At 39.4% G+C, this 14,684-nt stretch overlaps 1 protein-coding gene across 1 annotated transcript; it reads right to left on the bottom strand.

Moving 5' to 3' along the window:
• Window positions 1-1,716: 1,716 nt before the first annotated feature.
• Window positions 1,717-13,826, bottom strand: LOC308335183 (uncharacterized protein). The gene is made up of 19 exons (XM_080792194.1): window positions 13,797-13,826; window positions 13,264-13,551; window positions 12,259-12,522; window positions 11,887-12,156; window positions 11,238-11,501; window positions 8,750-9,022; window positions 8,298-8,455; window positions 7,816-7,933; window positions 6,639-6,917; window positions 5,690-5,986; window positions 5,281-5,550; window positions 4,728-4,970; window positions 4,313-4,444; window positions 4,188-4,203; window positions 3,991-4,082; window positions 3,540-3,617; window positions 3,157-3,219; window positions 2,188-2,733; window positions 1,717-2,076 (listed from the first exon to the last, which is right to left on the bottom strand). The coding sequence occupies exons 2-18, from the start codon at window positions 13,469-13,471 to the stop codon at window positions 2,522-2,524; spliced, it is 3,237 nt and encodes a 1,078-aa protein (XP_080648320.1). The 5' UTR covers window positions 13,472-13,551; window positions 13,797-13,826; the 3' UTR covers window positions 1,717-2,076; window positions 2,188-2,521.
• Window positions 13,827-14,684: the final 858 nt, after the last annotated feature.

The following is a 14,684-nucleotide window of genomic DNA, read 5'->3' as shown; positions in this document are numbered from 1 at the left end:
ACATTGTACAAACGGGAAGTGTGGAGACTGTGGACATGATAGTGAAAAGCTACGGGGAAGATGGGAAGTGAAAGCATGAACTGGTTGAGCTACCGGGGTGCTGCGCACTTTTGTTTTGTTTTAATCTAGTCAGGATGTCGAAATATTCCTTGCGTTTTGGCTCCTACCATTAATAATACATGTCTGAGCTTGTGAATGTGATTTGTGGTTGTTATGCATTTCGCTTGTTTTACAACATGGTGGGTATGCCTATATTAGTATATAGGCATAAATAATCACACCTGTGTGAAGTGAGGGGTGCTAATATATTAAAGTCTAACTCATATTGCTATGATTAGGTGATGTAAAACAAACAAACTCTCTTTATTGTTAATGGTATTTAATGTTTGTGTTAGGGACAAGATGACGTGAATTTCCCTTCATTGTCAATGCCGTTTTTAATGTTTGTTTAACTAAAAACAAACATTAAACCTGTATATAGGAGGGGCTAGTGCCCCTCAAAAATAGGGATGCCAGTGTTATAGGCCCTTATATCACTCTCAACCTGGCTTCCCTATATTTGGCATTCTATTGTAAGTGTCATGTATGCATGCAGAAATCAGAATGCTATAAGCAAACTGAACTACCCTGTGAGTATACCCTGTCAAATGTGCGGCTCACTATCTTGGAATCAGTTAGGCTGCCCATACCCATACACAGGGATTTCTGACTCTTTATTTTTAGGAAAAAAGAAGTGATACCAGTGGGACCACTAGTCAGTATTGCTGAATGTAATGTTTGTGAGCAATGAGTCAGACAGAGCAGCTTCAACAAAGGTGGGAGGGAGGACTAGCCAACATACATACAACGAACTAACGAAGATAGTTTTTTCCCCGGGCACGAGACTACCCAAATGAACTACTGGAGCACTCTGCACAGATCTTAAATTAAACATCCATAGTTTTAAAACACCGTCTTGAACTTTAGTTGCAAAACAATTTATTTACAATCACTTTCACCTAGAAACTCCATTCACACTTTTTATAATTCAGCTTACTGTGGGCACACATGCATACAGAAAGTTGTACAGTATATGAAAAGCAGCCTGCTCTAATACTGTAAGGGCTGGGTTGGGTAATGAATCCTACAAAATGCACAATAACCATAAGACAGTACTCTCTTCAGTTTGGTAGTTTGGCGACACCATGTGGTGACTGGAGGTCACATCAAGTGCCTTTTTATGAATTCAAAATTCCATTACAGTTAGCCACTAGCAAACAAGCCTACCGGTATAAGATTAGCATATTTGTAGCTTGTCTTGTTTTTTTCTTCCAAAAACATAATCTAGTGGTCTAGATTATGTTATAAATGCTCCTTGTTTTAGATTGTGTTCAAGAGACAATACAAACCGTACTGATATGTTAGGTGGATAACCCCCAGCAATATTCTCTTCTGCCTTCACATTGCATTTTTCCTGTGTAAGAAGAACATTTTCATGTTTGCTGGGAATGGCAGTCCACACTATACCGGCACCAGTGGAAACTAGCATAATGAGAAGTGCTTCACGAATGGGATTGCATTGAAAGGATATTGCAGCAATAATTGAGAGAGAAGCTTGAGTTGACTAGTTGTTGTTGCACATACTCGGTTTATTTTTTAGAACAAACATAAATTAATTACATTCAAGTTTGAGTGCATTTTATTCAAAGTAGGAATCATAGTTTAATATACAATGGTCTGTAACTGTGCAAAAATGTAGTAATCAATTACGTTTAACTATTCATAATTTGACGTGATCACAAAGCTGAAACAGCCAGCCTGATGGTAGTTAAGTTTGTCTCACTTTGGGTGTTGGATGTGTGTTATTTTTCTTTGTTTTAATAGACAAGGGATGGGGAGACAGGGATAGATGCTATGGAGATCTGGTTCATCTATGCGTTCTGCGTAGCACACAATGCAGTTTAAAGGGTTTGTTGAAATGGGATTCAATTTGTTAGTATATGCCTCATTATAGTGTCTGTGTACAAACAACTCTTCTTGAAAGCTTCTTTCACGTCATCTTCTACGTCGTTTTCCTGACACCCTTTTTTTACCACCCTGGAACAAAACAACAGCAGACAAACTTTACAAACTCAATATACTGACTCACTGTCATTACATAGCAGACTGGCTATTTCTATTTCACCTGTAAAAGAAATGTAATCTTACCACGGGCTGTTTATGGCTTGATCTGGGAATACACTGTATCTTCAGTTTTTTCTGGATCTGGTCATTCAGTGAATGGAAATGTATACACAGAAGATGTTAGCAGAAATGATTAGTATATGTCAGTGGTTTTCAACCCTTTTCATATTAAGGCCCATTATTTATTCAGCATTTGAGCCATGGACCACCATTTGATGACCCAAAACGTTTTCATAATTTGTTGTCGTTGGATAATTCCTTGCTGAATAGATGTTGGTAACATAGGAGTGATAACAGGCAAACGTTGATCAAAATAACAATTCTTCTACATTCTCTAATTGTGTAGACTTCTTGTATATTAAGTAATGCAGATGTTTAACAATACTTTTACTCTTGAGAGTGTATGGAGAGAAGGCTTCCGCACACCCGGTAGAAAATTTGAAGCAGGTGCGATGGTGACAAGGCATAGTAGGAGAATATGCATTTTCCACTTGCCTTTCTTATTCTTGGCTTTGCGTTTGCTTTGAATGTTAACCTGGGCGTAAGTCACATCTGGTTCTCCTGTTCCTTCTACAGTACAACACATCACACACGTCATACCATAGTATTCTTTATGCAGGATTAGACTAGGTTATGTGATGCATCATGCTGTATGCAGACCTAAACTCATTATAAAACACACAGATGCAAACTTGAAAGGGACACATGCACTCATGTCATATATTTAGCACAACATGGCAACATTATGAATTAATTGGAAATGCTATATGGTCATTTATGTTTTCTGAAAATAAAATCTAAGAAAACACAATTTCAAGGACAAACATATTTCTAGCATGGAGTTCAACCTTGTCCAATGGCTGTTTTGTCTCGTGAAGTGAAAGGGAAACTATAAGGAACTTCACCAGCCACAGTTCAAAATCATAACCATTAAATCACCCTGTGGTTGAAGATTTATGAATGTTATAAAAAACACAATGTAGGCCGGCCTACCTGTGGCTGATCCAGTCTTCACTTCAGAATACAAAGAGCTCTCAAGTGTATCAGCAGGACTCTCTGTGGAGAAAACTCACTGTTAGAAACACTTTTAATCATGTTAGCTAGCTATACTACAAATTATTATACACTGCTATGAAGACATTTATGTTTAGGTATACACTATGCTACCTATATTCACATGATTATACAGTGTTAGGAAGACGCAGCCTGTCAGAACATGGTTCACGTGTTGGCCAGTGTGTGGTAGTAGACCCACTTTGTGAAGTTCATGGACTAACTCTCTGAGCAGGCTCTCAGCCTATTGCTATTTCTTCATGTGCATGAGTGACAACATAGCAGTGATAGCACAATATTTCATAATGTTGTTTTTCTCTTACTCTTCTTTTTCTTGCCCACATTTTTTAGTTCAATCTGGGAATATGTCACATCATCACTGGACTCGGCTGTAGTCTTATCTGAATGAAAAAAAACATAGACATAACAAAAGAATCACCAGTTGTTGTTACTTTATGATTCTGTAAATTCTAACGGCTCCCTATTACAATACAAAGATATAGCTGCAAGCAGCGGACCAAGCAATAAGCCCTTTTAGGCTGCTCAACAGTGCCACTTTAGGTCACCCAGCGGTATTGGAGATGTTCGTACCCCAAACATACATACAGACAGGCCAGACAGAAAGAAAGACAACACATTATGCCCGTTATCACTGCTTGCAGCTATATTTTTTGTACACATTTCCACGTACAAACTTCTCTTAAACTGGGATTTCAGGTAATGGTCCATAGATTGTGAGTAGAACATTTCACGCAAATTGACTCGATGGCTAACCTTGCACAAGTGTGGAGTTTACGGTGCCTGGACTTCCTCTCTGGTTGGTTGTCTTCTCTGAGTCCCGATTGGTTCCTTGGGACTTGACAGATCTAGTTCAAGGTACATATTTAGCAGCATGAAGTAGTAAAGTAGATGCAACATCTACTGTGACCATGTTTTAAGATGAGAGTTTAAGAGAGTTATACCTACTGTACCTGAGACAACATGATTCTGTACAAAAAAAGCAAACTATATTATTAGTGTTTTACTCTACAAGCCAGTCCTTTCACATAATGAGTGTTTTTTTTAATGATACAAGCCCTTGACTGGTTCTTCTCACCTTTAGCTGTTCTGTATCGATACAGCAGGAGCAGAAGGATAGTCAGTAGAATCACAACAAGAAGTCCCACAGTCAGTCCCACTACATGTGGAGAAATCTGTTCTGCAGGCCCAGACACTGAAGTGCGAGACACTAGAGGACAAGTAAGATAAAAAAATAAATTTGAGGGTATAGCGTATACATACAATTGTGATTCAACTACTGTTATTTAAAATTGCGACTGTTATGTTTGTTACCATCTACAGTAAGTCTACAAACAAAGCTGGATTGTCTTTTTATATTATTATTAAATTTAGAAAACCTTGAGTGTTTTTCTAGTGCCTAGATTAAGTGTAAGTAAAACATGAATGCCTGTACTTTCCTCTCCATATACAATGGTAAATTCATTAAATTGTTGTCAGTCTAGTCTACTCACATCTCACTGCCATCCAGCTCTGTGGTGATTCTCCTCCAGAGTATTTACACTTGTAGAAGCCCTCATCAGACTTAGATACAGCTGGTATGATCATCTCTCCATTGGTTTTATTTCGGACCAGTTCATCATTTCTATAAAAGTCCACGTTGGAAAGTGACAAGTCTGTTCTGTGTTTGCATCTTAGAGTCACAGGGTGTCCCTCAGTCACAGGGTCGACAGGACTCACCAGGATGACAGAACCATCTGTAAAACAGTTGACGAGTTAATAACAGTCCACATGTTAGGATTCACGCTGAGCAAAAAAAAAAACAATATGCCAATAATGAATTGATGGATCGCTGCTCTATTTTCAGGTAGTGAATGAAGTAACTGGACTCACCATTAGTGTTGATTTTGTCTACCTTTTGACTACCTTTTTAAATAGAAACTGAATAAAAAACTAAGCTACGATGACTAAAACCAAGACTAAATATATTCACAATTTCAACAAATAAAAAAATAAATAAAAATGTGACTAAAACTAAAATTTGCTGTCAAACTCAACACTGCTCACCATGTACTGTGATGTTGACAGCATTGCTGGACTGTCCCAATCCAGACTCACACCAGTACACTCCACTCAGTCCACTGTCACTAGGATATAAATATCTGGTCCGTGTAGATCCGGTCATTGAAAGTCCAGAGTACTCATGCAATGAATCGGTGTAACTCTTCACTTTCCATTCGGTAGAGTTTCCCACACAGCTCAGTGAGACATACTCAGAGCCGAAGTGCTGAGTTCTGTTAGATCTCACCGTGAGAGAAGCTGAAGAATTCACAAGATCTAAAACACAACACGGGATCAGAGGTCAAACGAACAGCAGTGTTACAATGAGATAATTAATCACTATAGGTCTGTGCTGTAGAATGTCAAGAAAATAATCTAGACGAATTAAGAATGTTCTATTATGAGTCGCACTCACCACCAGACCACACAAACTGAGGTTTACTGTTCTCAGTGTAATAAACTGGATCTCCTCTGCCAGCTTTACACACATATCCTCCTGTGCCTGTAGCACCATGGATGATGTAGGATCCATCTACAGTCCCATTACCAGATAAGAGCTCAAGAGTGTAGGAGTTGTAAGATGGTTTAGGAACAGCTCTGTACCAGTAGAACATCCAGCCTGCAGGAGATTCTTTAACCTTACAGCTCAGAGTCACTGCGGCTCCAGGACTCAACCATTGAGGAGACACTATCAGAGCAGCCTGGGGTTTGGCTGTTGGAAAGCACATTTTCTCTGGTTTAAATTTGACATGTTGTAGTTAAAGATATTGTTATTGATGTTTCATGCAATGCCTGGAGTCTGCACAAGATAAATTCAGCAACAAAAGTTTGGAAACCTAACTTTGGTCCATTATTTCTTCTCCACTTTACCAATAGGTATTATTGAATCATTTTAATCGTTGATTGGTCACCTTTACAACAAGGTAGGCTATAGCTTGTAAGGATCGGGCGTTCGTGGGGTTCGTGGGTAGTGCCTCCACAAATTTTGCCAAAATGGCAAGTGGTTGGTATTCATCCTTGTTTTGAGTTGCTTAGTGGATTGAATGATTGCACTCTTGTACTAAAAAGCAACACATATTGGCAATTTTGACACTATTATCTTTTACACTCAGTGGCAACTCAGTAGCGGGTGGAAGATCCAAACGCAGCCACAACAGCTTACAAGCTATACCTCAGTGACTAATCGACGATTAAAATGATATAAAATACAATACCAATTAGTATTATTAAAGTGGTGAAATAATGGACCAAAGTTAAGTTTCCGATCTTTTGTTACTGAGTTTAGTTGGGGAAGTTCACTCTCCAATTCGCTTGGAATGTTCCCTTAAAACCCTTTATATTAAATGCAGTACATTCTGACTTACCTGACACAGTAAATGTAACAACATCACTCCACGCTGTTGAAGACTGCAGGTCATCTTTGGGACGGCCTTTACACTTGTAGTCTCCAGTAAGAGACTCAAAGGCAGGGCTGATCTTGAATTCAGCTTGGTTCCCTGGTCTATATCGAGACGAACTGGTTGTGCTCCATTCATAGGTCCAGTCTCTGTCCCCTTTCTCCAGTATCTCACACTTGAGAGTGATGGTCTCTCCACGGAAAATGTGAGACCAACTGGGCTTCAGGATCACAGCAGACCTGCCCACTGTTTACATTAAGAAGTCCATATTAGCATAGAACATGATTGATTATACTGCAGATCTCTATACCGGTATGTCTGTCTCTAGAAGTTTGATTCTAAACTAATGTTGAAGCCAGAGCGGAGGAACATTGAGTATGAAGTGTGGGGTGCTCCTATCGTCGTACATCATCATGATGTAAAATAGACATGTCTATTTTACACTATGATGTAAAATTGTCCATTCATTGTCAATGGGAATTTAATTTTTGTTTAGGACAGTTTGTAGACACACACCAATAGGAGGGACTAGCACCCTTCAAAAAATGTATTCAGCAGTTTGTTCATAGAACTAATGTATCTTATGTATAAGCAGCACTGTTGTGATGGTAATGGTAAAGTGACACAGTGCCGTCGCTATGTATACGCGGAATACGCGAGTAGGGGAACACGCCTCCTCGCAAACGGCGAAAATAGCCGATCTGAATGTGGAAATGCAGCGCTCTCGTCGGGAGGGGGGGCAGCACAAATATCCTACGAGTAGGGCAACTAAATTGTCAGCTACATCCCTGAAGTGACACGTTGCCCAGCATAACAATGCAGGTATTCTGACTAGGTTACAGGTACGGTGTCGGGTGATATTGCCGGTACCAAATATCCAGTCACCGTGCATTAAAAAATCAGTGCACAATAATGTAACTCTTGAGTTAACTCCAGAGTTAAAGATCTATAAGGGTCCATTTAGTTACCAACTCTCCATCATTTAGCTGGGGACTGCCTGGAACCCCTCAAGGACCACTGGTTCAAAAGCACTGCTCTACAGTACAGACGAACACTGTTCTAGATGACGTGGTCTACAGCTATGCCGTAAAAATGTATAAAAATGAATATTTCAGCCAATAACAAAGCAAACTAAATTACTCACCAATTGTGTATATGGTGACCTCATCACTGTATTGGGTGTAGTAAACAGGTTGTCCTCTCCCTCCTCTGCACCTGTACACTCCTCTTTCAGACACACTGATTGGTCCATTAAAGTAGGGCTGCATGATATGGACAAAACCGCGGTATTTATGACAAATATTGCGATATCGATACGATATACAATATTACCTTAAAGAAATCATTATATATTTTAATTGTTGCAACATTGAAAACTAAACATTATTTTAAAAAAGTGTGTTAGTGAGTTCGCTAACGCACTGGACCAGGGCTAAAAAGCATGAAAGAGTGGTGCTTTATTTACCGAGTGGCACGGGCTAAAACAGAGGGATGTTGCTGGCTTTAGAAGCGGACGTTATATCGATTAATTTATATATCGACAATATTGCGATACCGTTGTCTTTTTTTAGATACTGATATTGTGCATGTTCATACCTCGATAACGATACGATAACGATATCTTACATTAGAGTGTTGTGCATCATCTTGTATGATCAGTGAGTGTTCATGTTGGTACCAGTAGTATCTCCATCCAGACGACTCCTCTACAGAGCAGGTCAGCGTAACACTGCCCCCTACTGGTAGCTCTGTTTGGTCAGCTTTCAGTGTGGCCTTTGGTTGATCTGCTCATAGCAAGAAGACAAATGTAAAACTAAAAATCTGGTTCTTTCTGGAGAAATCTGAGGTGTGTGTGTGTGTGTGTGTGTGTGTGTGTGTGTGTGTGTGCGCGCACGCACGCACTTGATGATAGTGCGTGAATCTATAATAAATCCAACTTGAATCTCCGTTATCATAGAAAACATCTAAGAATGCGGTGAACTGAGCAGTCAACAAGGTGGAAGAATGAAAACATTTGTGTGAAGAAAGAACATAATTGCAATTTTAAACCATCAAAGCTATGCAGAGTATAGCTTTACCTTTAAAAGACAAAGTGATGCTGTTGCTGACTTTGGACAATTGTTGGTCATGCGTGCGTTGTCCACGACACACGTATTGGCCACTGGAATAGATCTTAGAAGGACCTATTACATAATGTTCTCTGTAAGTCTTGATGTTGTAATTATCCTTCCACCATGAGTACTCCCAGTCAGAGGCACTTCCTCCATCTATCGTACATCTCAGAGTAACAGTCTCTCCAAGGAAATTCTCGGGCAAGTTAGGGTGTCTGCTGAGGACAGGCACTGGTTGCTCTGTAGAAGTAACACACACACACACACACACACACACACACACACACACACACACACATTTCGATTTCTTTATTTGAGTCCACATTTATAAAATACATTATCAAGGGCACAAATATTTTCAGTTGCTTCTGATATACTACGCACTCAAAACATCACGTGTCTCAGTGCTTGAGTCCCAACAAGCCCTAAATGTACAGAATATAGGCAACACATGAACTTATTCACAGCACACATTGGTCACTTCAGTCTGTCATATTACCAACACCGAAAGTAAATCATGGGTACAAAAAGCACCTTCTCCTCCAAATTGACCGACTGCCTATAACGGAGGAGATTGAACAGTATGTTGCAAGCTGCTTTGCCTTACACTTGGACAACCCTATAATCCTCAAGCCTCTGACCACTAGCCTGTGGACATGGCCCAGGCTGCCAAATATAAAAACAATGAGCTGACACGTATAGCCCTGTTGTATAATGGCCTGTAGTAATGGTTGATATTTTACTTGTTTAGTAAGGAAAGCTTCCTCTAAACTTGAATCAAAAGCACAGCCAACTTCCAATAGAAAAACCTCTCTGCTGTTTGAAACACAACGGAGGAATGAAACATAGGTGACAGTGACACATCTTTGGCAATAATGTTCACAATTCTGTCATGCCCTATATACAGTACAGTCCTTTGTAAATTTTACAGCCGTTTAATATATGAGACATAGGGCTGTATTTTGCTTGTCTTAAGTACCAGGTCTTATTCCCTAACTTGAGTAAACTAAAGACCTGGAGGCGTGATCAATGCTCTTTGGCCACTCAGAATAGCCAAATGGCATTGATCACGCCTCCAGGTCTTTAGTTTACTCAAGTTAGGGAATAAGACCTGGTACTTAAGACACGCAAAATACAGCCCATAGACTCTATGGTCTGATGCTGTCCATGGTGTAGAGTAGACAGTGAGGGTCTTGATTGTTGTGATACCAGATTGATAGATTCAGTTTGGTTGGCAGCACTTGGAGGCGTGCCTTTACTGTGAAAATGAGCATGTCCTCATCAATCGCTGCGTTTTGCGAACACACACACACACACACACACACACACACACACACACACACACACACACACACACACACACACACACACACACACACACACACAGGGCCCAGTATGCAAATTTGGGGTGGGACATTGCAGAAAGAAATCTAATACTGAGAGGGACGAGACTATATATCCACACAGTGATATTGGTTTTGCTACACGAGGCTACTACTGTACATATCTGCAGTTTTTCAACACCAGTTTGCTCACTCGCTGGCTGTCAGAAACCGCTTTTATATTATTTTAGGATAGTTAATAGCAGCCACTGAGATGCACTTGGGCCAGATCCAAAAGGCCCACCCTTGGTCCAGAGTATAGACTGGGATCAACAAGTTCAGCAATTTTCTGATCCAGTAGATCCAGAAACGGGAGATACGGGTCGGAAATAGCCTATTAGATTTGAAACAAGGGGTGTCTAGAGCTTCCCAGTCTGTAGACAGTATAGACACTTCTAATCCTCTGGCCTTTGAGCACAACTGAAACTGGCACCCCAGACCCTACATCACTGTTTTCGGCTGTGTGTTTTTGAATTTGATGTATTTTAAAGATTTGTTGTGTTAATTTGTTGTATATTTTGCTCTGTTAACTGTTGTTCTTTTGGTCTGTAGGCCTATAGCACACTTAAAACCAGGCTTTCAGCCATGTGGAAAGCCTGGTGATGCGAGGTTAGGTTAAGAGCACTGTCATTAGTATGTCACTACATGTTGTTTGTAGGAGTACATGTAAACCATACTCGGAAAACGCCACACTCTTGAGGCAGCAGTGCTATCCACTTATCCACTGTTCGATGCACAGAATAACAATGGTTATACATTTAGTTAAAATACATGCATGAAACGAAATATATAAAACTAAATTCACATTTGAATTACACAATTAAATGCTGAAGCTGTACAAATTACAATAGGTCAAATATTTGATATTGTCTCAATTACAAGTGTGAGTATAGACCATAACTATGTAAACCCTAGTCCCCCAGGGGTGAATTATAGGTCCACTAGAATATATACAATACAAGCTCGCAACGTGTCACAACTATTGCGATTCTAGGGTTCATGTGGTTAAAACCTTTTAGTTGTTAGTTGTTTCACGAGAATCACATTATACAATAGCATATAGTATAACTCACCAGAGACAGAGATATAAACTGTGTTGCTGTAATCTGTGTAGTACAGTGGGACTCCTCTCCCTCCGCGACACCAGTAGTCTCCACTGGAGGGCAACAATGTCAATGTGTTGGTTGATCCATATGTCACCATCACTCGACTGCTGCCTCTGTACCAGTAGAATGTCCATGAAGCTGTACTGTCTTCCACAGTACAGGTGAAGGTCACTCCATTTGATTTCATTACACTTGTTCTGTCTGATGTCAGTGTAGGCTTTGGCTTTTCCTCTAATTTGAACAAATTGAACGAAAATATTTAACATTTATATTTATACATCGTTTTACCACATCAAGAAATAGAAATGTTATAAAAAGTTATTTAACCCATTTAGATCTGAGTTAAACACTTTGAAAGAATGTATATTCAAAGATTTGCGCCACATTTGTACGATTAAAGAAAAATAGCAAACCTAAAAGCTCGTAGCGTGCCACTCGGTGGCGCAATACAAGCTTGTAGATCTGCTATTTTTCAATAGCTAAATTATAACAACCGCCCAAAATGGGTTAAAAGTTAACACACAGCAAAGAGGCAGACTTGTACCATAGAATGCTTTTATAGTTAACAGAACAGACATTAAAAGCGGTAAATGTGTAACATTCAGTGGTTTCTTACCAATAACCATCTTTTTCTTATTGCTCTTTGCTGAGGTTGTGGGACGGGACTGCCTCGTACCCAGACACCAGTAGCCATCATCGTCCTGGTCAGAACCTTTCACTTCACTAACGGTGAGGGTGTTTCCAGCTTTATCTCCGGTTGGAGTGTCACCTCTGTACCATGTGTAAGTCCAGTCTCTATAGCCAGGCTGTATGGTACAAGTAAGGGTCACGGTCTCTCCAGTGTAGGCCGGGTCTGGTGAAACCGAGACCGTAGCGGTAGGCAGAGCTGTGGACACAGAGTTGACGTGTTATTTATCAGACAGATGTTTGTCTTTAAAATTGTATAATTGTGCATTTCTCGTCGCAAAATGGCTGGTGCTGCCTGTACCTTCCACTTTGAGCATGCTCTCTGGTGATACAGCACTGGCAGGATAGTCAAATTTACACTTGTAGGAGCCTTCATGTAATTTTGACACCATGTTGATGGTCAGCTCTCCTGCTATGGGGGTTGAATCCTGTTTGAGTCCATTTTTGTAGAAAGTCGCACCAGTCTGATTCCGAGGATTCGCAGGATTGCGATGCCTACAGCGCAGTGTCACCGTCTCGCGCTCAAACAAGGCAAATGGAGGACTATCCAGGATCACGTCGCCATCTAGCAAAACGGCAACATTGTTATTGTTTTTAGCGATCTGATTGATTAAGACCTGAGACCAGATTCTACTAAATGTCTTTTCTGAAAAACATTGGTTAAAGTGGTTAAAAGCTATAATGTGTCACGAGTCACGACACAGATGCGTCCTCAGGTCTAAATGAGTAAGGACAGCAATACTGTGTTGACGGGTTGTCTTCCCTCCTTTCATAGACACTTTTTTTCCCCCAGTAGTAAGAATGAATACATTGACAACTGTTAGAATTGCATTGTTTGTTTGTTTTTCACGTACTAACGGTAGGCCTACATTAAAAAAAAATCCTGTCTGATAGTGATACTAACGATACACAATCGTATCATTTCGGATATAAATAAACAACTAATTTAACAAAAACATCATGGGTATATGGATTATGGAACCCCTGTACATTGTGTTTCATAGAAACTCTAACAATTACTATTTATTATTATTATTGTTTTCTGGAAAGGCTCCTCCAGGAGTCTACACAGGAGACAAAACAATCTAAAATAATTATTAAAAAATAAATTAAGTTACAATGAGTTTATATAGGAAGGGGGTGGGGGCAGCTAAAATGAATATCAAATATCTAAATACTGAATCGAGCAACTTAAAAACTGTCACATAAGAAATTATGGACCATTAAATGGTTTATATGAGAGTTCTATGATAAAGATCGTAAACATAATGCCAGTGACAATAAAGTGTGTGATGATATGACTTACCCGACACAATCAAAGTGACTCGACTACTATGTTTTTGAAGCTGGACGTATGTTTTCAGATAACCAGTACAATGGTATTCGCCACTGTGAGACACTACCACGTCTTGAAGTTGAATGGTGTTCTGATCACTGTAAGGGCTAAGGTTATAACCATTTTGGTACTTGTGGTACATCGTGTACCACCAGTCTGTCTTCTCTCTTTCTCTCATGTCACATGTGAATTTAACAGACTCTCCAGTAAATATCTGGGACCGGTTGGGATCCAGGGTCAGAACAGCTTCTGGTCTCACTGAACAGTCAAACACATAGACCACAAGCACACAAGTATAGGATGATTCCAATTGCTAGAAACATTCTTATCTCTGGCACTAAATCAGAGTATCAAGCAAGTCGAGTATATACAATACAAAACATGACTTAATATAGCAAACTGATATAAATATACGTAACAATTGAGAGCATGAAATATGTGACAGGTGGAAATGTGCTCTTGATTGAGTGAATAAAGAGAACAGATCGTAAATCAATCTTCACCTTGACTGTGTCCATAGGAGAGGAAGCTAAACAGCACTGAAAGAAAGATTTAAAAATTTACTTCAGTGAGAACATAAAACCTAAACAAGCAAAAATATTGTTATTAATATCAACAGCTCTCAGGAACGCCCTACCAACACCCTGTCTATTTGTACGTCTCTAAATGTTTTGATGAATTGAAAAAGGTGGACCCTCTTGTAAACAAGTGTAATGCTTTATTGGGTCGTCCACTCACAGTTAACAGTCTTTGTATTGAGTTTGTGCTTGAAATGTACTGTAATTCCGCAAACTGTTAATCAAAAAAGCTAATAACCAAAATAAGTTGCTGAGCACCTTCTTGCTTTCCATTTAAAACTGTAAGTAGCTACAGAATCATCATCTGTTGGATTAGCTAGGAAATGTGTAATAAATGTTAAAGTCAATGCTTTGTGGAACTATAGATATATATATATAGCTAAAACCAGTGCCGTCGCTGTACTGAATAGTTGCATCATTACCGTTCTACTCTAGTCTGTTACTTTGGTTCTTCTTGTTAACAGTATTTAAAAATATGGTTTAAATTATATTTACATTAAATTGTAACATTAAATCTACAACATTGTGATAACATTGGTGAGACTGGAGAACGGAGATCCTACATAAAAAACAATAACACTGATGACCGTTGACATGTTTTTACTGTACTCGAACTCGGCAGCTTATCTTTATCTTAATGTTGCTACACTGACACTAACCATGTTAAAGTTAAAATACTAATTCAATAGACACTACAGTACTATAGTAATAATAGTGATATACTCACAGAGGAGCACACAGGGAAACGTGTGCCCCATCTTTTTCGGAGATGAACAAATCGTTCTACTTCCTACACACAGTGAGCCAATATAG

This window comes from Protomyctophum bolini (assembly GCF_963924005.1).
Source record: "Protomyctophum bolini genome assembly, chromosome: 20".
Taxonomy (NCBI): Eukaryota; Metazoa; Chordata; class Actinopteri; order Myctophiformes; family Myctophidae; genus Protomyctophum; species Protomyctophum bolini.
Note: the sequence above shows the minus strand (reverse complement) of the source record. Positions and strands in the feature narration are given on the sequence as shown.

What these genes read in the sequence shown, in the direction of transcription:
- LOC308335183 (XM_080792194.1), bottom strand. Translation starts at nt 13,471, where the DNA reads ATGAGAGAAAGAGAGAAGACAGACTGGTGGTACACGATGTACCACAAG. An exon ending in TAAGAAAAAGATGGTTATTG is followed by an intron (nt 11,502 to 11,886) that starts GTAAGAAACCAC and finishes TGTTCAAATTAG; the next exon opens with AGGAAAAGCCAAAGCCTACA. An exon ending in TGTTACATTTACTGTGTCAG is followed by an intron (nt 5,987 to 6,638) that starts GTAAGTCAGAAT and finishes GCTTTCCAACAG; the next exon opens with CCAAACCCCAGGCTGCTCTG.